The sequence below is a fragment of the Heteronotia binoei genome, chromosome 18 (assembly GCF_032191835.1).
Source record: "Heteronotia binoei isolate CCM8104 ecotype False Entrance Well chromosome 18, APGP_CSIRO_Hbin_v1, whole genome shotgun sequence".
Classification (NCBI taxonomy): Eukaryota; Metazoa; Chordata; class Lepidosauria; order Squamata; family Gekkonidae; genus Heteronotia; species Heteronotia binoei.
The window spans coordinates 2330033-2353397 of NC_083240.1; the positions used below are offsets into that span (position 1 = coordinate 2330033).

The following is a 23365-nucleotide window of genomic DNA, read 5'->3' on the forward strand; positions in this document are numbered from 1 at the left end:
GACTTTGGGGATGGAGCCAGGAGACTTTGGGGGTGGAGCCAGGAGACATTGGGGGTGGAGCCAGGAGACATTGGGGTGGAGCCAAGATCAAGGGTGTGACAAGCATAATTGAACTCCAAAGGGAGTTCTGGCCATCACATTTAAAGGGATGGCACCTTTTCAATGCCTTCCTTCCATAGGAAATAATGGATAGGGGCACCTTCTTTTTGGGCTCATAGAATTGGACCCCCCAGTCCAATCGTTTTGAAACTTGGGGGATACTTTGGGAAGAGGCACTAGATGCTGTACTGAAAATTTGGTGCCTCTACCTCAAAAAACAGCCCCCCCCCAGAGCTCCAGATACCCGTGGATCAATCCTCCATGATTTTCTATGGGAATAAATCTCCATAGGGAATAACAGAGTTCCCAGCAGACATTTCCTTCCCCTCCCCCCGCTTTCTGACGGCCTTGAAGCGGGGGCAGGGCTTTCAAACCGGGGGATCCCCTGCCCCCACCTGGGGATTGGCAACCCTACTCCTGAGTCCAGGTCTGCAGTCATGCAGGCAAGCTTTGCGAGACCTTAGATTTGATCTCCTGAGCCAAGTTAACCATTGAACTGGCCAGGAACTCTGCTCATTCTCTTCTGTGCAATTCCCTTTCGAATCCATCCTTCATCTGAGCAGCCACACAGCTCAGGTGGTCTGTGGTCTCACAAGCAGAACGGCACCTCAGGGCCTTCGACTGGAGCGACCCAGCTTCTCGGGGTGAGGGAAATGTCTTGAACTACTTACTGTTTCTCCCGTCAGCAAGCTAAGCGGATTGGAATATCCTCAGCATGTGAGGACACCGAGTCTCCCAACAGGTTCATATTTTTGGGATGAAATCATGCCAGTGCTGAAATGCAGCCACTGGAGGAATGTCAGGGAGAGCCGACATAGTGCAGTGGGGCAGCAGGAGCGTCGGGCTAGTATCTGGGAGCCCTGAGTTTGAATCCCCACACGTGCTGCGGAAGCTCGCTGGGTGATCTTGGATGTCTCACCCTCTCTCAGCCTCACCTCCCTCACAAGCGAGCCATGAGGTGAAAACATGATGGGATGGGCGGGATAGAAATACCATCAATAAATAATAATAAATAATGATGTCAGCTGCTTTGGGTCTTAGGGTCTTAGGCCCTGCCTGGAGATCTCCCACTTTTACAACTGATCTCCAGCTGGCAGAAATCAGCTCCCCTGGAGAAAATAGCTGCTTGGAAGGATGGACTCTAGGGCATTGTGTCATATTGAGGCCCCTCCGCAAACTCCGCTGTCTCCTGGATCCACCCCCAAAGTCTCCCATGGGGGAGAAAGGGGGGGGGGGGTTATAAATGAACAAGTAAGAAATCATAGTGGCCTAAATCTATGTTGTTGGGCAGCTGCCATTCCTTTGGAGAACCTGGAAATCTTAAAGACATGTTCTGAACCTTGTTGGTCTCCTGTGAATATATGGTAAAGATTGGGTTCCAATGATAAATAAGCCTCCAAACTAAAGAAAGAAGGATGAAACGTCTTGATATCTGGAACAGACGTCTTTGGAAGGGCTTCTTTTAGTTCCATGAACTAAATACTGGAATATTGTTACTCCTTTGTGATTGGAAAGACTGCTTTTGAACTGTCTTCTGTGAATGTCTTTTTGCTACACTCTCTTGACCATTTGAAGTTCTACGTGCAAGCTTGGTCAGAACACCACTGGCCTCTACATGTTTTGTTGTTTAAAATTTATGGTGTCTCTTAGCAGTTTATTAATTTACATAGCTGTACGCTGCTAAGTTCCTATAGTTTAGCTTCAAGAGGGGTTTAGATAAAAATATGGAGCAGAGGTCCATCAGTGGCTATTAGCCACAATGTGTGTGTATATATATATACAAATTTGCCACCTTGTGACACAGAGTGTTGGGCTGGATGGGCCTTTGGCCTAATCCAACATGGCTTCTCTTATGTCCTTATATGACACAGAGTGTTGGACTGGATGGGCCATTGGCCTGATCCAACATGGCTTCTCTTATGTTCTTACGTGACACAGTGTTGGACTGGATGGGCCATTGGCCTGATCCAACATGGCTTCTCTTATGTTCTTATGACACAGAGTGTTGGACTGGAGGGGCCATTGGCCTGATCCAACATGGCTTCTCTTGTGTTCTTATGTAACACAGAGTGTTGGACTGGATGGGCTATTGGCCTGATCCAACAGGGCTTCTCTTATGTTCTTATGACACAGAGTGTTGGACTGGATGGGCCATTGGCCTGATCCAACAGGGCTTCTCTTATGTTCTTATGACACAGAGTGTTGGACTGGATGGGCCATTGGCCTGATCCAACATGGCTTCTCTTGTGTTCTTATGTAACACAGAGTGTTGGACTGGATGGGCTATTGGCCTGATCCAACAGGGCTTCTCTTATGTTCTTATGACACAGAGTGTTGGACTGGATGGGCCATTGGCCTGATCCAACATGGCTTCTCTTGTGTTCTTATGTGACACAGAGTGTTGGACTGGATGGGCCGTTGGCCTGATCCAACAGGGCTTCTCTTATGTTCTTATGACACAGAGTGTTGGACTGGATGGGCCATTGGCCTGATCCAACAGGGCTTCTCTTATGTTCTTATGTGACACAGAGTGTTGGACTGGATGGGCCGTTGGCCTGATCCAACAGGGCTTCTCTTATGTTCTTATGACACAGAGTGTTGGACTGGATGGGCCATTGGCCTGATCCAACAGGGCTTCTCTTATGTTCTTATGACACAGAGTGTTGGACTGGATGGGCCATTGGCCTGATCCAACATGGCTTCTCTTGTGTTCTTATGTGACACAGAGTGTTGGACTGGATGGGCCGTTGGCCTGATCCAACAGGACTTCTCTTATGTTCTTATGACACAGAGTGTTGGACTGGATGGGCCATTGGCCTGATCCAACATGGCTTCTCTTGTGTTCTTATGTAACACAGAGTGTTGGACTGGATGGGCTATTGGCCTGATCCTACATGGCTTCTCTTATGTTCTTATGTGACACAGAGTGTTGGACTGGATGGGCCATTGGCCTGATCCAACAGGGCTTCTCTTATGTTCTTCTGTGACACAGAGTGTTGGACTGGATGGGCCACTGGCCTGATCCAACAGGGCTTCTCTTATGTTCTTCTGTGACACAGAGTGTTGGACTGGATGGGCCACTGGCCTGATCCAACAGGGCTTCTCTTATGTTCTTCTGTGACACAGAGTGTTGGACTGGATGGGCCATTGGCCTGATCCAACATGGCTTCTCTTATGTTCTTATGTGACACAGAGTGTTGGACTGGAGGGGCCACTGGCCTGATCCAACATGGCTTCTCTTATGTTCTTCTGTGACACAGAGTGTTGGACTGGATGGGCCACTGGCCTGATCCAACATGGCTTCTCTTATGTTCTTCTGTGACACAGAGTGTTGGACTGGAGGGGCCACTGGCCTGATCCAACATGGCTTCTCTTATGTTCTTCTGTGACACAGAGTGTTGGACTGGATGGGCCACTGGCCTGATATAACATGACTTCTCTTCTGTTCTTATGTTCTTAAGAGAGCAAGTTTTCTGCCAGGTGAGCCCAAAATCTCTTTTTTTTTGGGGGGGGGGGTCTTTTAAAATGAGCTCCTTTGTCCGTTAGGAGGAAGAGTGTTAATGAAAGCAGGAAACGTGGGCCCAGAAGGGACAGGGACTCCTGTGTTGGGAAACGGAACTCTTAAATTCCTTAACATTCGCGGCTGCTGGGTGAGGTCAGGAGGCAGCACTAGTCTTAGAGGACAGTTCCTTTCCCTCTCCCACACGCACCAAGAGCCCGAGATGACCTGGGAAGGCCTGACAGCTCCTCCCAGCCCCACACCCGCCCCACAGGCTCCCTGGAGGGGACAAGGAGCCCCACTTCCAAACACCGGGGCTATGTGGAGCACGTTCCCCAGCAGGGGTCGCCCTGGCCTATTCTCCCTGGGGAGGCGCCTCTGCAGAATTCCCAGGCCACCCCAAGGGAGGAGGAGGAGGAGGGCGCATGGAGAATAAAGCAGTGTCCAAGCAGGTGTGGCAGCTGTCTCCAAAGAAGGGAGGGGCCCCAGGCCAGAGGAGGCTCCATGCAGATGAGGCTAATGAACATTTTATAAGAGCCATTTTATAAGAGGAATCTGCGGCAGCCCTGCAAGTTGCCACAAGGGCAGAGAAACCGTTTGCGTTAGCACATTTTGGGAACAGACGTAAGTAGCTTCACTGGGGGCAAACCCCTGCTGACCAAATTCAAGAGGAGGATTCCAAGGGAGTGATTCGCTTCCCACTGCCGGAGCTGCACGAGGACAACACGGAAGTAGTTCTCCATGCTGAGCAATCAGGGAGCAAGTCCAATAGCCTTCCATCCCAGCACAGGTGGACCTGGTGTCTGTCTTGAACCTATGAAGCCCTGGGTCCATCCAAGTCAGTATTGTCTACTCAGACTGGCAGCAGCTCTCCGGGGTCTCCAGCTGAGGTTTTTCACACCTACTTGCCTGGACGCTTTTTAGTTGGAGATGCTGGGGATTGAACCTGGGACCTTTTGCTTCCCAAGCAGATGTTCTACCACTGAGCCACCGTCCCTCCCAACATATGAACATATATGAAGCTGCCTTCTACTGAAGCAGACCTTCGGTCCATCCAAGTCAGTCTTGTCTACTCAGACTGGCAGCGGCTCTCCAGGGTTCCAAGCTGAGGTTTTTCATACCTATTTGCCTGGACCCTTTTTTGGAGATGCCGGGGATTGAAACTGGGACCTTCTGCTTACCAAGCAGATGTGAGCCACCCTCTTGCTCATGGGGATGCTGCCTTTCGGGCATATCATTTTTGCAAGAATCTGCCAGTCTGAAAATTCACTCCACCACTCTGGCTCCAGGCCTGGAGAGCAGGAATGGTCCCTCCGCACCATCTCAGAGCACTGTTCTGCCTTTGACGGTAGAGATACCACCCCCACCCCCCAGCCAATCCCCATGCATGGCCACGGGCAGAACTTCCATAAGGCAGGGGTGGCTGAACTGCAGCTTGGGAGCCACACGTGGCTCTTTCACACATATTGTGCGGCTCTCAAAGCCCCCACTGCTCAGCTGACTTGGAAAAGGCTTTTGTCTCTTTAACTCATTTCTCCAAGGCAGCCAGTGGCTTGGAGAATGCATTTAAAGTTGTGCTCTTTCTACCTCTTCTTCCCTCCACCATCTTTTTTTTTCTTTCCTTCTTTCCTTCCTTCCTTCCTGCCCTTGAACACCTGACGTTCGTGTTGTTTACAACAATAGATGTTTACCTTGACTTCCAGAAAGCTTTTGATAAATTTCTCATCAAAGGCTCCTTAGTAAGCTCGAGAGTCATGGAGTAAAAGGACAGGTCCTCTTGTGGATGAAAAACTGGCTAATTAATAGAAAGCAGAGAGTGAGTATAAATGGGCAGTCTTCGCAGTGGAGGACGATATGCAGTGGGGTGCCACAGGGCTCAGTACTGGGTCCCATGCTCTTTAACTTGTTAATGATCTGGAGTTGGGAGTAAGTAGTGATTTGGCCAAGTTTGCAGATGACACTAAATTGTTCAGGGTGGTGAGAACCAAAGAGGATTGTGAGGCACTCCAAAGGGATCTGTTGAGGCTGGGTGAGTGGGCGTCAACATGGCAGATGAGGTTCAATGTGATCAAGTGCAAAGTAATGCACATCGGGGCCAAGAATCCCAGCTACAAATACAAGTTGATGGGGTGTGAACTGGCAGAGATTGACCAAGAGAGAGATCTTGGGGTCGTGGTAGATAACTCACTGAAAATGTCAAGACTGTGTGCGATTGCAATTAAAAAGGCCAACGCCATGCTGGGAATTATTAGGAAGGGAATTGAAAATAAATCAGCCAGTATCATAATGCCCCTGTATAAATCGATGGTGCAGTCTCATTTGGAATACTGTGTACAATTCTGGTCACCGCACCTCAAAAAGGATATTATAGCATTGGAAAAAGTGCAGAAAAGGGCAACTAGAATGATTAAAGGTTTGGAACACTTTCCATAAGAAGAAAGGTTAAAATGCTTCTAACCGGTTTCTTCTCATGTACTTCAACTAGGAGTCAGTGTGGCATTAAATGAAACACAACAAACCAGTAGGCCATATAGGGACTTCCTATCTGTGCTATCTGCGCGAGCAGGGACTTTCCACACAGTATAGATTCTGCTTCCGTAGCAGTCAACATCTGTAGTTTGTGGTTTATGCAGCAATCATTTCAACAATCAGTGTATAGCTTAGTTCCTCTTTTGTATTCTACTGAAGCTCTGCTTGTTTGCTAAGAAAACCTCTTGTGTCTACCTTAGTAAAGCTCACGTTACTGCTTTATATATGTTGATTATAGATTATTGAAGCATTTATTCTGGGGTCTGCTACAGGGGCTCTTTAGTTTGGAGAAACGTCGACTATGGGGTGACATGATAGAGGTTTACAAGATTATGCATGGGATGGAGAGAGTAGAGAAAGAAGTCCTTTTCTCCCTTTCTCACAATACAAGAACTCGTGGGCATTCAATGAAATTGCTGAGCAGTCAGGTTAAAACAGATAAAAGGAAGTCCTTCTTCACCCAAAGGGTGATTAACATGTGGAATTCACTGCCATAGGAGGTGATGGCGGCTACAAGCATAGCCAGCTTTAAGAGGGGTTTGGATAAAAATATGGAGCAGAGGTCCATCAGTGGCTATTAGCCACAGTATATATATGTGTGTGTGTATACACACACACACCCTCTCTCTCGGCTTGGCTTCGCGAACGAAGATTTAAGAAGGGTGCAATAGTCCACGTTTGCTGCAGGCTCGCTGGTGGCTGACAAGACCAATGTGGGACAGGCAGGTCCGGCCACAGTGGCTGCAGGGAAAAGTCTGATTTAGGGTTGGTCCTGTAGCAGTGCGATTCTTCCTCAATCTCCTTTTGTCCTCAAGACCAGCTATGCGTGTGTTCTCAAAGGAAGAGACAGCCTGGTGGATGGTGTGCCTCCATGCTTTGCGATCTGAGGCTAGGTCAGACCACTGGTGATGGTTGATGTGACAGGTGCTAAGGGATTTCTTCAAGGAGTCCTTGTACCTCTTCTTTGGTGCCCCTCTATTTCGATGGCCGGTGGAGAGTTCGCCATACAGGGCAATCTTGGGAAGGCGGTGGTTTTCCATCCTAGAAATATGCCCCGCCCAGCGCAGCTGCGTCTTCAGCAGCAGTGCCTCGATGCTGGTAACCTCTGCCCGCTTGAGGACTTCAGTGTTGGTCACAAAGTCACTCCAGTGGATGTTGAGGATGGTGCGAAGGCAGCACTGATGAAAGCGCTCAAGGAGTCGCAGGTGATGACGGTATAAAACCCACTATTCGGAGCCATAGATGAGGGTTGTCATCACAACCGCTTTGTAAACATTGATCTTTGTAAACAGTGTGTGTGTGTATACACACACACACACACACATTGGCCACCGTGTGACACAGTGTTGGACTGGATAGGCCATTGGCCTGCTCCATCATGGCTTCTCTTATGTTCTTATGTCTTGTGACTCTCAAAACCTGACATTTATTCTCTGTGGCTCTTATGGGAAGCCAGTTTGGCCACCCGTGCTCTAGAGGAACTGGTTGTGCCCTTGTGTCTTTAGCCAGGCCACATGCTGAACAGAGCAGGATTCTAAAACTCTCCTTAAGTGGCCAGAAGGCACCGCTGTCCCCGCTCCACCCTCGATCAGCCAAACAAGAATCCATTATGCAAAAATTAAAAACACCCTTTGATCTGCCCCTCCATTTCTCTGGGCTGTTCCTTCCCACACGCAAGCTGCCTAGATTAGCTTCTCCAGCGGAGGCACTGCCCTGGTGACGCCGCCCACCTCCCCTTGGCGTCCAGGGCAGGAGGACCTCTCCTGGGCCGGCTTGCTGAGGCATTGCAAAGCTGAACAGTGGTGGGATAGGCCTCTGATGGAGTTGAGCTGGTTGCTTGCTGGGGCAGGGTGGAGGGGGAAGAGCAAAAGCTGCCAGGCTGCTCTAGTTCCTGCTCTCAATTGCAGCGTTTGTTTCTTCCGTGCTCTGCCCTTTTGGGCACGTGGGTTTTGTTTTGCTTTTTTTGTAAGACACTTTGAGCCTCTGGGTAGGGAAGGGAAGGTGGGGTACAAATATTTAAATAAATAAGAAAATGTGACAGATCTTGCCCCGTTGTCAAGAGGCTGGATGGTGGGGTCGCCTGGCCCAGGGTGGGGTCTTCTTGGTCCATTCAGGTCTCCACAATGTCTCGGGTGGAATCACTTGCCCTGGAATAACCCTACTTTCCCAGTTCTGGTTCCCACACCCTCAAAGCCTTTGCTCTCAGAACAGTGCTGCCAGCGGATTATAGCACCATCGTCAAAGGATTCTGCCGCATCAGGGCAGAATGTTTCTCCCAAAACGAGCCATTTCTTCCACCTCCCCTGACCATAAAGGTAAAGGTAGTCCCCTGTGCAAGCACCAGTTGTTTCTGATTCTGGGGTGACGTTGCATCACGACGTACTCATAAGAACAAAGAAGCCATGTTAGATCAGGCCAATGGCCCATCCAGTCCAACACTCTGTGTCACACAGTGGCAAAAAATTTTTATATATACACACACACTGTGGCTAATAGCCACTGATGGACCTCTGCTCCATATTTTTATCTAAACCCCTCGAAGCTGGCTATACTTGTGGCCGCCACCACCTCCTGTGGCAGTGAATTCCACTTGTTAATCACCCTTTGGGTGAAGAAGTACTTCCTTTTATCCGTTTTAATCTGTCTGCTCAGCAATTTCATCGAATGCCCACGAGTTCTTGTAGTTCTCGCAGCAGACTTTTTACAGAATGGTTTGCCATTGCCTTCCCCAGACATCTACACTTTCCCCCCAGCAAGGTGGGGACTCATTTTACCGATCTCGGAAGAATGGAAGGCTGAGTCAACCTTGAGTTGGCTACCTGAACCCAGCTTCCACCAGGATCAAACTCAGGTTGTGAGCAGAGAGCTCGGACTGCAGTACTCCCCCACAACAGACACCCTGTGAGGTAGATGAAGGTATTGGATTTATATCCCGCCCTCCACTCCGAAGAGTCTCAGAGCAGCTCACAATCTCCTTTACCTTCTTCCCCCACAACAGACACCCTGTGAGGTGGGTGGGGCTGAGAGGACTCTCACAGCAGCTGCCCTTTCCAGGACAACCAGAGCTATGGCTGACCCAAGGCCATTCCAGCAGCTGCAAGTGGAGGAGGGGGGAATCAAACCCGGTTCTCCCAGGTAAGAGTCCGCACACTTCACCACTACAGCAAACTGGCTCTCTGGGGTGATGTCACATTATGATGTTTTCATGGCAGACTTTTTACGGGGTGGTTTGCCATTGCCTTCCCCAGTCATCTACCCCTGACCACAGGAACTTGCAAAATAAAAACTACCACCTTTGGGTGAGAAAGAGAGAAGCCAAAATGTGTGCGGCTTTTTCTCTAGAACTCTTCCTCCTCTTCCTCAACCAGCACTTGCCCCATTTGGAACCAGAAGATGAAATTAGCCTGATTACAGAGAGGACAGAGTGTTGCTTTCCTTGGCTCTGGATCTGGGGAGTCTCCTTGGCACAGAAAGGTCTTTCTATGGAGTGGAGGAGGAGGAGAAGGGTGCCACCCCAGTTGCTCAAGGAAGGGTAAGGTCAGGTTGCGCGTCCAACCCTTCCTGCCCACACAGAGCAGCACCAACGAGGACCTCTTCCCAACCTCTCATCCCACCTCTGCCAAAGAGCTCTCGGTGGGCAAAATGGGAAGAGCGGGGGCTCCCCCACAGCCACATTTGGTGTAGTAATTAAGAGAGCCAGTTTGGTGTAGTGGTTAAGTGTGCAAACTCTTATCTGGGAGAACCGGGTTTGATTCCCCACTCCTCCCCTTGCAGCTGCTGGAATGGCCTTGGGTCAGCCATAGCTCTGGCAGAGGTTGCCCTTCATACGGCAGCTGCTGTGAGAACCTTCTCAGCCCCACCCACCTCACAGGGTGTCTTTTATGGGGGGAGGAAGGTAAAGGAGATTGTGAGCCCCTCTGAGATTCTTCGGAGTGAAGGACGGGATATAAATCCAATATCTTCATCTACCTCACAGGGTGTCTGTTGTGGGGGAGGAAGGGAAAGGAGATTGTGAGCCGCTCTGAGACTCTTCGGAGTGGAGGGCGGGATATAAATCCAGTATCTTCATCTACCTCACATTGAAAGGGACCTAACACCGTTTAGATGCCTTCCCTCCATTGAAAATAATGAAGGATAAGGGCGCCTTCTTTAAATCACATAACTCTCAACCCAACCCTACCCTACCCTGCAGGGTTGTTGCGGCGAGGCAGGCGCTCTCTGCGTGGACACAAACATCCAGCCCCTACCAGCGGGTGTGTTCATGCCTGCAAGAAACAGCAGCTGTAAGCCACAGCAAACACTGACAGAGGTGAAACTGCTCTACAAGCCCTTCAGGGTTAGATCCTGACACAACCGCATCACTTGGGAGGTCCCTTCATCTGTAGATTGAAAAAGGGGATTGGAATTTTCGAAATGGGACCAGCTCTTAAAACGCTCAAAAAGATATCTGAAGGCGTCCACCGAGGGACTCCCAGTTTACAGCTGCCGGCTTTGTTGCCAGGGCTTCGCAAGCCGGAGCCTCCCGGTCTAGGCCAATTCGTCTCAGGAGTCAGTTTTGTGGCTGCTACAAAGTCGAGGGGACAGTTTGCCCTGACCGCACAACTTCACTCTCGGCTGTTTTTCTGGTTCCAAAAGCAGCCGTCCCAGGGCTTCAAAGGGACGGCGAAAAGAAAACCCTGCCAGATCCCCCCAGCAGGGGCACTCCTCTGAGCCTCCGTCGCCATGAAGGCACCATTCATAAAACGCTGAATAATACGTTGTTGTGTGTTTGGCCGGTCGGGTCCCTTGTAAGCATTTCAGAACTTGCTTGCGGGAAAGGCCTGTCCTCTGCCCAAGAGGGAGAATTAAGTTGCTCAAGACAAAAGGTTTCCAGAAGGACACAAGATGCACAGCACCAGTGACTTTGAAAGGGAGCATCTCTTGATGCCGTTCCACTGAAATACTGTAACTCAGCAGGGCTCTAGAAGATTTGGGGCAGGGAGACTCAGCACCCCTCAACACTTCCTGTCTGGGTGAAACCTTCCCCCCTCCGGTCCCCCCCTGTCCTTTCTTCCCTACTCCCCCCCTTTGCCTGCAATTCAGGGGCATGGGACAGGAAGTGGTGGTTGCATCTGGCATCAAGATGGCCCAGAAGCAGCAAAGGTGCCTTGCCCTGTCCTAGAGAGGACCAGGGGTGTGTGCGGGGGGAGGGGGGAATGGACTGATTTGCTCCCCTTGCTTTTTGTTTAAATCTGTAAACTCCACCCTGGATGCTGAAGTTCGGGAAGGATTTAACTCAATTAAAATTGATTAGCTTAAAGTTAAAATATATTCCCTGGTTAGTTAGGGTTGCCAAGTCCAATTCAAGAAATATCTGGGGACTTTGGGGGTGGAACCAGGAGCACGGGTGTGACAAGCATCACTGAACTCCAAAGGGAGTTCTGGCCACATTTAAAGGGACCGCACATGTTTTAAATGCCTTCCCTCCATTGGAAATAATGACGGAGAGGGGCACCATCTTTTGGGAATCACAGATTGGACCCCCTTGTCCAATCCTTTTGAAACTTGGGAGGGTATTTTGGGGAGAGGAACTGGATGCTATGCTGAAAATTTGGTGCCTCTACCTAAAAAAAAAAACAGCCTCCCCTGACATCCGCAGATCAATTCTCCATTATACCCTATGGGGATCGATCTCCATAGGAAATAATGGAGTGCCCAGCAGATATTTCCTTCCGCAGCCCCTGTCCTGCTTTCTGACGACCCTGAAGCAGGAGGGAAGGCCTCCAAACCAGGGGATCCCGTCCCCACCTGGGGATTGGCAACCCTACGGTTGGAGACCTCCAAGGAAGCCCAGGGTCACGACCCAGAGGCAGGCAACGGCCAGCCACCTCCGAACATCTCTTGCCTTCAAAACCCCATGGCAGGCCATTTGTGGCTGATGAGCGGAAAAAGCCAGCGGCCCTGCAGTTCAGCCTCTCCCTGACCCGGGACCCCCAGGGGGCATCAGCTACCCACCAGGCCAGATGCTCAGCCCTTGCTCCTCCTTCTCCCACCAGCCTCCCTGGTTCCCAAGACGCCTTGCCTCCAGGGCCTGGCCCCAAACGCAGGGCGAGAGGGAAACGTGGCGGCAGGGCCACGTTCTTTTACCAGGCGGGCAGAGCACGCCGACATCTGACTGGCACCTCAGGCAAACCACATCAAGGCTCCGCCGTGTGAAGGGCGGGGGAGGGGCCTTGCCAAGAGCGCAGGAGCTTCGTGTCTCTCAAGCTGGCTTCTCGCTCCACCTCTACCTCCGCTGCAGCGTGTTGCAGAGGGATACAGAAATGTGATGCTTCCTTGGCATTTGGGCTGGGGGCACAGGGGCTGAGGTAAGCCGGCACGGTTGGGCATCAGTGCTTCCCGGGTCACGTTGATCGGCAGCGGCCCAAAGGTGGCTGTGCAAAGGACGCTCACGGGCCGGGATCGTCCTCCGAGACGCAGCCACCATGGGCAGCCCCAGGCCTTGGCCTCAGCTCGAGGGCTGGGGCTTGGCTCTGGGGCGCCTGCTGGGATGCGAGAGGAGCCCCTGGGGCCCGGCAGCTGCAGGCCCAGCCCAGCAAGGGCCCCACAGGCTCTCGGCCCTCCTCCTCCCCAACAGAAAGCCAACCTACTCAGAGCTGCATTTCCTCCAGGGCCGGATTAACAAATAGGCCAGGTAGGCACTGGCCTATGGGCCCCCAGACCCGTTTTTTTTCAGCCAGTTCCCCCCGTCTGCAGCCTTCCCGGCCGGCACCTGCAACCAGCAACTGAGCCATTCCTTGCCAAGTTTGCCTCTCCCCTGCAGCTTTGTCAAAGGGGCTTTTCAGAAGGTGCCTGCAGTGGGGGCCACAGGCAGGGGTGGCGGGTGCGCCAACTCAGAGATCATTTGCGAAGGGGACCCCCAAGATTTCAGCCGCCTCCACAGGGCTTCATCCGGCACTGATTTCCCCACAATCTCTAGCATCACCCTCCCCCCTCCACTGCCTGCACTGAAACTGTAAGCTGCTTCAGGCAGGGACTTTGGATTCTGCTACTGCTGATTGGCACACAAGCGAGGCGAGTCTCAACAAAGCCCTCCTTGGCAGGGTTCAGCTGCCACCTCCGGACATCGCAGCTCTGAAGCCAACTGCAGAGTAAGTCCTCCCTCCTCCTCCTCCTCCCTCCTCCTCCTCCCCCGGCCGCGTGACCGGCCTCCAGGCAAAGACCCCCCACCGTGCCGATCCTTCCCTGGTTCTCACAGGAGAGCTAATTAATTAACCCGGGTAATGAGGAAACCGGGACGAGCGCCAGCCAAGAAAGGGCGCCTCCGCCTGATCTGATCGGCCCCCGCCCAAAGTTGCCACCGGTCAGGTACACAATGGAATCGCTCTGGATGGCGGGGCTGAAGAACGCGTCACATTGAAAGTGCACAGAGAACAGGGCAATTCAGCAGGCAGGCCTTTCTGGGCACTGTGCGCTAACATCACATCTGAGAGGCTGACTGTTAAAAACATAGGCCGGTTTCCCACTCCCCTTACGCCACTCTCACGTCCCTCTTCTCAGTGGGGCTTCCTTCCGATTTCACACTGTCTCCCCAGGGGCTGCAAGGAACATCGGGGTTTTCACGCAGCAAACAGAAATCTCTAAAAAGCAGTTTCCGTTTGCCGTGTGAAAACACCGACATTCCTTGCAGCCCTGGGGGAGATAATGTGAAATCAGAAGGGAGCCCTGCTGAGAAGAGGAACGTGAGAGCGGCGTATGGTGAGTGGGAAACCGGTTATAGCCAGATCGCTTCTTTTTCTATGCAGGCCAGAAGGGTGTGGGGGGGGAAATCTCGGGAGAGCAGACAAAAGGTCAGCTCTGAACCCATCCCGTTCTCTGCTGAAGTCCCAGGGCTGAGACAAAGGGAAAGCGAGCCCCTCCCCCTGGAAAGGGCCTGTATCCGGGGGAGGGGAGCCTTGCCGGTCCTCCTCGAACAGGGCCAGGCCTTCGCTTTCCTCCTCACGGCAGAGAGGACCAGCCAACAGAGTTCCTCAAAGGGAATTGACCGTGGGCTTGAATTCGCAGACCCCCCCCCCCCCCCCCCAAACGGCAGGGCTTCAAGAGCCTGGGAAACACCACCCAGCAGCCTGCTCATCAGGCAGCCGTTTCAGCTTCTTTCTGAGGGGGCTCCCCGCCGGAAGAGAGCAAGGCCTTTCCTGCTGCAGCCCCTCGGCTGGGCAAAAGGGGCCTTCCCAGCGGAGAGGAGAGCAAAGCAGGAGGGTCCCTCCCCCTGGACAGGCTGCCCCATTGGCCAAACTCATTCCCGACACCTCGTATTTAACGTATTTATTGACTGGTCAAACAGTCACACGCACACAGCAGCTGGAGCACGGGCCGGGACTGGCTTGGATCCTGCACATCCTGGGACAGCAAACAGAAATCTCTAAAAAGCAGTTTCCGTTTGCCGTGTAAAAACACCGACATTCCTTGCAGCCCTGGGGGAGATAATGTGAAATCAGAAGGGAGCCCTGCTGAGAAGAGGAACGTGAGAGCGGCGTATGGTGAGTGGGAAACCGGTTATAGCCAGATCGCTTCTTTTTCTATGCAGGCCAGAAGGGTGTGGGGGGGGAAATCTCGGGAGAGCAGACAAAAGGTCAGCTCTGAACCCATCCCGTTCTCTGCTGAAGTCCCAGGGCTGAGACAAAGGGAAAGCGAGCCCCTCCCCCTGGAAAGGGCCTGTATCCGGGGGAGGGGAGCCTTGCCGGTCCTCCTTGAACAGGGCCAGGCCTTCGCTTTCCTCCTCACGGCAGAGAGGGCCAGCCAACAGAGTTCCTCAAAGGGAATTGACCGTGGGCTTGAATTCGCAGACTCCCCCCCCCCAAACGGCAGGGCTTCAAGAGCCTGGGAAACACCACCCAGCAGCCTGCTCATCAGGCAGCCGTTTCAGCTTCTTTCTGAGGGGGCTCCCCGCCGGAAGAGAGCAAGGCCTTTCCTGCTGCAGCCCCTCGGCTGGGCAAAAGGGGCCTTCCCAGCGGAGAGGAGAGCAAAGCAGGAGGGTCCCTCCCCCCTCCCCCTGGACAGGCTGCCCCATTGGCCAAACTCATTCCCGACGCCTCGTATTTAACGTATTTATTGACTGGTCAAACAGTCATACGCACACAGCAGCTGGAGCACGGGCCGGGGCTGGCTTGGATCCTGCACATCCTGGGACAATCCCTGCTGGGAAGAATGTGCCGAGAAGCAAGGAGGGCCCCGGAGAGAGAACAGGCCAAAATCCAACGTCATTCCGAGAACAAGACTGAAGGGAGCGAATGAACAAAAGCAGGAGGGGGAGGGTGCCGGAGGAAAACTACGACGCTCTTGCGAGGGGGGGAGGAGGGGAGAGGCGGAACATGGGGAGCGACGAGGCGGGCAGCACGTCCTGGTGTCTTTGCGGTGCCGCTCCGGGCCGGAGGCTCAGGGGATGGAGTTGAGGAGGTCCTTGAGGAAGGTGTCTGGGTCGCTGATCTCAGACAACAGCCCTGGAATCAAAGCAGCTCCAGTCAGTGCAGAGGCAGGGCGCCTCGTCCCCTCTCCCTGCCTCGCTTCCCTCAGCACCCTCCTTCTCAGCTTCGGCCGCCAGCCCAAAGTACAAGAAGAGAATTCCGGGCAACTCGAAGGCCCTCTGGCCCAGGCCCAGCTGCCCCCGTTCCCTACATCAGGCAACTCCAGGCAAACCTCCAGGGCCTGCCAACTGAGGACAAAGCACCCCTCCAAGCCGGCACGATCAACGCTTCGCCTGGGTCTTCCCAGCCCTGCTGCTGCTGCCGGACTGAACAGAGAACTGAACAGAGAACCTTCTGCTGGTGAAGCTGAGGCCTAGAGCTCCACCCACCGCTTGCAGATCCCTCAAACAAGCGAGCCAAGCTGCACACTTGAACAAGAATCAGCACTAACCAGCCACATCCAGGAATTCCGAGAAGGTCTCCACAGGCATGAACTCCTCCTGGAAGGTCTTGAGGGCTTTGTCCGCCGCTTCGTAGATGGGCATGTCGTTGTGGCGAATGTACTCCGCCAGGGAACAGGACCAGCCCCCCTCTGTGTTACTCGTAGGCACCTTCTGAGCGGGAGGAGAAAGAAGGCTGCTGAGGCCAGAGCGCCTTGCGAGAGAGAGGGGGCTCAACTCACCTGCTAGGGTGCAGGAGACTTAGAAAATTAAGAGCGAGGAATCTCCCTTTTTCTGGGGCCAAACAAGGAGGGAACTCCCATCTGGGCTGGTCCTAGACTGTCTGGAATCCTAGGCAAGGCTAATTTCAAGCACCCCCCATAAGAACATACGAGAACCTAAGAGAAGCCATGTTGGATCAGGTCAATAGCCCCTCCATTCCAACACTCTGTGTCACACAGGGGCCAAAAAAACCCAGGTGCCATCAGGAGGTCCATCAGTGGGGCCAAAACACTAGAAGTCCTCCCACTGTTGCCTCCCCCCGCCCAGCACCAAGAATACAGAGCATCACTGCCCCAAACACAGAGTTCCATAAGAACATAAGAGAAGCCATGTTGGATCAGGCCAATGGCCCATCCAGTCCAACACTGTGTCGCACAGTGGCCAAAAAACCCAGGTGCCATCAGGAGGTCCATCAGTGGGGCCAGGACACTAGAAGCCCTCCCACTGTGCCCCTCTCCCAAGCACCAAGAAGACAGAGCATCACATTCTAACGATAAGCTGTGGCTAATAGCCACTGATGGACCTCTGCTCCCTGCCCCCGCATTGATGATGTCACCGAGTCACATGGGGAGTACCCAATGCAGCGCCCCCAGAAGGCTGGCACCCTAGGTAACTGCCTTGTGGCAAGGCCAGCCCTGACCTCCATTCACATGCCTAATGCCTCACTGAAACTCAGATAACTCACTGAAAATGTCAAGACAGTGTGCAATAAAAAAGGCCAACGCCATGCTGGGAATTATTAGGAAGGGAATTGAAAACAAATCAGCCAGTATCATAATGCCCCTGTATAAATCGATGGTGCAGTCTCATTTGGAGTACTGTGTGCAGTTCTGGTCGCCGCACCTCAAAAAGGATATTATAGCATTGGAAAAAGCGCAGAAAAGGGCAACTAGAATGATTAAAGGGCTGGAACATTTTCCCTAAGAAGAAAGGTTGAAACGCTTGGGGCTCTTCAGCTTGGAAAAACGTCGACTGTGGGGTGACATGATAGAGGTTTACAAGATAATGCATGGGATGGAGAAAGTAGAGAAAGAAGTACTTTTCTCCCTTTCTCACAATACAAGAACTTGTGGGCATTCAATGAAATTGCTGAGCAGTCGGGTTAGAACAGATAAAAGGAGGTACTTCTTCACCCAAAGGGTGATCAACATGTGGAATTCACTGCCACAGGAGGTGGTGGCGGCCAAAAGCATAGCCAGCTTCAAGAGGGGTTTAGATAAAAATATGGAGCAGAGGTCCATCAGTGGCTATTAGCCACAGTGTGTGTGTATATATAAAAATTTTTTGCCACTGTGTGACACAGAGTGTTGGACTGGATGGGCCATTGGCCTGATCTAACATGGCTTCTCTTATGTTCTTATGTTCTTATGCCTGGTTTCATGGCTATGCTCCCCATAGTGTGCATGTCTGAGGGGGGCTCCAGGGAAATGCTGCCGGTGGCGAGTTCCTTACTTTGAACATGTTGTAAGTCAGATCCACGAGGGCCCAGAAGAGGAGGCCCGAGCGATAGGCAGCGTAGTCCTTCACCGTTTTGTCCGTTAGCCTGAGAAGGAGATGAAATGGGAGTTCAAGCCCTGGAATTAATTGCTTTCAGCTGCTGCCTATGATCCTGCTGACGAATAATCTGGCGGTGCGAAGAGCCACAAGCCCATCAATAAAACATGCGGGGAAGTGCAGATGTGAGAGGGCATGCACGCAGCAGGCTGCAGCTGGGGCAGGGCTGGCTTTCTCACCGTCAAGCGACTACTGAACAGGCTGCGGATACAACTGCAAGGATGTCGTGCAACGCCGACTCTGGCAGGGTTGTGAAATGCACGCCGCCTCTCATTTCTACGGCAATGCGTGTTTTAAAAAGCAGGCCTGCCTCAGGGCTGGCAAGTCACCAGCCACTACTGCTCTGCGTCCCCCTGGGCATTTGCCTCCTCTGCCTCCCTGCCAGCCAGTGTTGTGTTGCGGCTACAGTGTGGGACAAGGGCAGAAGACTGCGGAAGGCAATGGCAAACCACCCCGTAAAGGGTCTGCCATGGAAATGTCCTGCGACGTCACCCCAGGGGTCGGTAACGACCTGGTGTTCGCACAGGGGGCTACCTTGATCTTTAGGATCTATGGGACAAGATAAAATAAGATCAAAGATAAGACAGACAGATGATAGACAGACAGACGATAGCTAAATAGATGACTGACAGATGATAGACAGATGTTAGATAGGTGATAGCTAAATAGCTGATAGACAGGCAGATGATAGATAGTTGATAGAAGAAGAAGATATTGGATTTATATCTCGCCCTCCACTCCGAAGAGTCTCAGAGCGGCTCACAATCTCCTTTCCCTTCCTCCCCCTCAACAGACACCCTGTGAGGTGGGTGGGGCTGAGAGGGCTCTCACAGCAGCTGCCCTTTCAAGGACAACCTCTGCCAGAGCTATGGCTGACCCAAGGCCATTCCAGCAGGTGCAAGTGGAGGAGTGGGGAATCAAACCTGGTTCTCCCAGATAAGAGTCCGCACACTTAACCACTACACCAAACTGGCTCTCCACACCAAACTGATATTTTTTATTAAGTATGATACAACAATCTGCATTTATTCAAATACAGTTAAGTCATCTTCTGGGACACTGTCATAACTCTCCAGACCCGGAATTCCATCCTGAATTTTTTGCAACGCCCATCACTAGGTCTTATTATCGGGGTAGGGCTTATATTTAACAAATGCATAGAAATCCTGCTAGGGCTTATTTTTTGGGTAGGTCTTATTTTCAGGGAAACAGGGTAGATGACAGATCAGCAGACAGATGACAGACAGATTATGGGTCTCCACTGGAGATCTTGCAGCACTTCCATCAGGAAGTAAATTCCTGAGAGGCTCCTGCAGAGCCAGCTGCGCTCTCAGCCGGAGAGTTCCCCAGGCAGGGCAGGAGTGTCACCCCAGGCGACGAAAGGGATAAGGCGCCGGGCTCACCTGCTGGCCCCCCCTGGCGACACCACGCGGGCCTGGGAGACCACCAGCAGCCTCCTGAGGACATCGATGCGCATGGCCTTCCACTCCTCCGGGGACAGGATGTGCAGCGCCAACACCGTGTAGTAATGGGGCCCGTCCACCTCGAAGGCGCTCTCCACCCACTTCTCCTTCGGCTGCTCCAGGAAGCTCTGCAGGTTCTTCTCTTCGCGGGAGGTGGCTCGCGTCCTGCGGGGAAGGCCCCAACACCCAATGGTATCTTTTCCACCACACACACACACACGTGCAGGCTCACAGCTGCACTCTGCTCAGAGAGCAATAAGATTCCCAGGCCCTCCAGAACAGACAGATGCTCCCCTCCTCAGACGCCCTCCTCTCTTCCCGCCTGCTCCATCCACCAGAGGGTCACACCTCCCACCTTTGCTTCATGCATTTGACCAAGCACATCTCTGGCTGCAAACTGTCTAGCTACTTAAAGGCTCTCGCACACAGTCTTGCCTTGAGCAAGACCACTTGAAATCTCAGAGAAGGGACCCAGCTATGGATTGCGCAAGCATCCCCTAGACACCTCCACGGCCCTCTGCAAATCCTCTAATCGGGCCTGGCCTTCGTGGAGGGCAGAGGCGAGAAAGGCCAGGGCTGCTGGCTGTCATCTCACAGGCCACGCCTGGCTCAACCCTCTTCCGGCTTTCCCAGCCTCTGCACCCACCAGCAGAGGGAAACCCTTCTTCTCTAGTCCCCCTCCTGCAACGAGAGCAAAGCAAAGCCCAAATCCTTGGGAGCTGCAGGAGACGGAGGGCCTCAGGCCACTGGGGCCTTTCCCAGCCTCTGCTACCCAAACCCTGAAGCTAGGCCCTTGAGGAGGCAAACCTCAGTTCTTGCCATGGCCTTGTCCACGGCCCCACTCCCTGATTTGCAGCAAGGCGGGCTGTGGCACTGGTTCCACCCCTTGCAATGCCCAGCCCTTACAAACTTCTCCACCCCAGCCTGGCTCAGCAGAGCCCTTGCGCAGGCTCCAAGCAAGGGGCCTGCGCCAGCCCAGAAAAGCAGCCAAGAGAAAAAAACGGGGTGGGGGTGGGGAGCGGTACTGACGTGTTGAGGACGTAAAGCACCGTGTGAATGATGTAGGGGATGAGGTGGACGTTGCTCTCCCGCCCCCCGCCGCCCGTGTCCACGCTGAACGACTGCTCCATGGCGAACCGCAGGAACAGCAGCTTGGTGTCGTGGACGTTGAGCTGGTACGTTGGCTCCCGCTGGCCTGTGCACTCCTGGAGGTACGTGTTGTGTCTGCGGAAAAAGCCCCCCCTCCCCCAATTAGGCTGCAGCTTTGACACCCAGGCAGGGAGCTTTCAGGGCGTAGAAAAGCTGACGTTGGGGAAGGCGAGAAAGGGATGAGACCGTCTTCTGGCAGGACAGCAGGGTTCCAAGGGCAAGGCCTGCTCCCCCCCCACCCCCACAATATTTTGGGGGACTCCACACTGCCCCTGCCCCAGTAAGGCATATTGGGCAACACCGCTGCTCCCAGACTCACCTTGCTAAGCAGGTAGCAAAAGCAGATTCTGGAACATGAGGGCCCCACACTGGCAGAAGCCCGTTGCATTTGGTGTTGGCGTTCTGCAGGGCTGCGCTTTCCCATTCCTCCCGCCCGCGGGCCAGCCTGCGTTGAGAAGGAAGGAAGGTCAGGCCCCTTGGAAAGAACCGAATTCAACCAAGGCCCTGGAAGAAGCCTGCAGGTCTGCTCTGCTCCAGTCAGTCCCCACTGAGGACTCTGCGGGACTTTCACCCAAGCTGAGGAGGCTGGACAAGCATCACCCACCACCCCCACCTGCCTGAGGCAAATGCAGTAGCGGCAGCAGAAGACGACGACTGCAGATTTATACCTCGTCCTTCCCTCTGAATCAGAGACTCAGAGCGGCTTACAATCTCCTTTATCTTCTTCCCCCCACGACAGACACCCTGTGAGGTGGGTGGGGCTGAGAGAGCTCTCCCAGAAGCTGCCCTTTCAAGGACAACTCCTGCAAGAGCTATGGCTGACCCATGGCCCTTTCAGCAGTTGGAAGTGGAGGAGTGGGGAATCAAACCCGGTTCTCCCAGAGAAGAAAAAAAAAGAATTGCAGATTTATACCCCACCCTGCTCTCTGAATCAGAGACTCAGAGCGGCTTACAATCTCCTTTATTTTCCTCCCCCCACAACAGACAACCTGTGAGGTGGGTGGGGCTGAGAGAGCACCCCCAGAAGCTGACCTTTCAAGGACAACTCCTGCAAGAGCTATGGCTGACCCAAGGCCATTCCAGCAGCTGCAAGGGGAGGAATGGGGAATCAAACCCGGTTCTCCCAGGTAAGAGTCTGCTCACTTAACCACTATGGCTGACCCAAGGCCATTCCAGCAGCTTCAAGGGGAGGAGTGGGGAATCAAACCCGGTTCTCCCAGATAAGAGTCCGCACACTTCACCACTACACCAAACTGGCTCTCCCTCCAGCAGCAGGGTGAATGACATGGGTCTGGGGGGGGGGGGAGGGTGCTGGATCAAAGCTTGCCTCTTCCTCACAAGGTGCTACTCTCCCCCTCCCCAATTTTCAGTGGTGGGGAGTCATAACAGTGCCCTGCTTCACAAGGTTCTTGTCAGGATCACAACAAGCTATGGTATGCATTGTAAACTGAAAGCACCCTCCAAATGCCAAGCACCATCGTCCTTTGATCGGAAGAAGCCTGTAACTGTCACAGATGGAGAAATGGCCCTGACCCGCGTGGCCCAGGCAAGCCCAATGATCTCACCAGGTCTCAGAAGGAGAGCGGCAGGGCCAACACTGGTGAGCACGCAGGTGGGAGACCTCCTTGCAATACCACAGCTGGGAGGCAGAGGCAGGTTTTATTCGGCCACCTCCAGGCCCCCAGTAGGGGTCAGTCCCTAGAGGCTGCCAGGACTCCCAGGTGCTCTCACACACACAAATACAAAAAATACCCCCCCTCATATGGTGGCCCAGGAGCTGCCCCCAGGGAACTGCGTGTGGCACGTGCCCCGCCTCACCTCACAGCCGCCAGGTGACAGTCGTAGTGGACGATGTTGAAGTGGGAGACGGTGCTGTAGCCCTGCTGCTTCCGAGGCTTGTTCTCAAGCTCCTCCAAGGCCACTCGCTTGGTGAAGGTGTAAATGCCCAGGACTTTGGTCGGCTGCGAGAAGAGCCCGGAGTCAGTGGGGCCTCCCTGCTCCCCCACAGCTGGCCGTTTGGGGGCTGGGGAGGTGACAGCAGTGGCAGCTGCTCCCTTGCAGCTCTGGGCCTTGAAAGCAGCCCCTGCTCGCCTGGCGGGAGAGCTCCATTTCCTTCCCAAGAAGCAGAGAGGCTGCCAGAAGCCCTCAGCCCCCCGCCCGCCCCCAGCGGCCCACCTGGAACTTGTAGCCCTCCCGGCAGATGCAGCAGGTCAGGCCGGGCTCTTCGATCAGCTCCTCCATCTGCTTCAGAAGCGCCGTCTTTGTCACCACTTGGCCTTTCTCGTTGGTCTGGGGAAAAAACCACACGGCAAATAAGTGGGGTGCAGGGATGAGAACATCCGCTGGGGCACCTCTGAAAACATCTGGCAGGAGGAAAGACAAGGACCCTGACTTGACCGTGGCTCCAATCCCAGACTCCCCTCCCTTCCCAGGGCTGGCTGGCTCCTCCCCACCCCAGCCTCCCAGTCCCCTGGTGCCCTAGGCAGGCCCTGGCCCGTGGGAGGGGCTCCCCGGCTGCCCTCACCGTCATGCCCAGCGTGCCCAGGGCCTTCTGCCGCATGGCCATGGCCATGCGCTTCTTCTCCGCTCGAGTCTCCCTCCGGGCTGCGTCGATCTTCTTGTTCACGTCCGGGTGCTCCCGCAGGGCCTCCAGCAGGTTCTCGGCCAGCGTCCCGATCCCTTCGTCGCTTGACACTTGCTCCAGTTTGTGCAGATTCGTGATTGAGTCGGTCCCGATCAGCACCTGTGGGAGGAGGGGGGAGCCCACGCTCAGGAGGCAGCAAGCAAAAGCTTCCACAGGACAGGGAGGGAGAATCAGCCACCCTCCACCCACCCCACTTGGAAAAGCAGCAGTCCAGACCCCAAGCTGATCATCAGAGGCTCCACCCTCTAACTGGATGGAGCAAA

General features: G+C 53.6%; 1 protein-coding gene across 1 annotated transcript in view; it reads right to left on the minus strand.

Annotated features, from left to right (window-relative positions):
* Window positions 1–15199: 15199 nt before the first annotated feature.
* UBR4 (ubiquitin protein ligase E3 component n-recognin 4) overlaps window positions 15200–23365 on the minus strand; it is a 148850-nt gene continuing 140684 nt past the window's right edge. The window contains 9 exon segments of the mRNA XM_060259383.1: window positions 15200–15606; window positions 16022–16184; window positions 17745–17835; window positions 19250–19474; window positions 20339–20533; window positions 20778–20903; window positions 22277–22419; window positions 22634–22747; window positions 22983–23201. Of these exon segments, the coding sequence (XP_060115366.1) occupies window positions 15542–15606; window positions 16022–16184; window positions 17745–17835; window positions 19250–19474; window positions 20339–20533; window positions 20778–20903; window positions 22277–22419; window positions 22634–22747; window positions 22983–23201 (1341 nt within the window). The 3' untranslated portion in view covers window positions 15200–15541.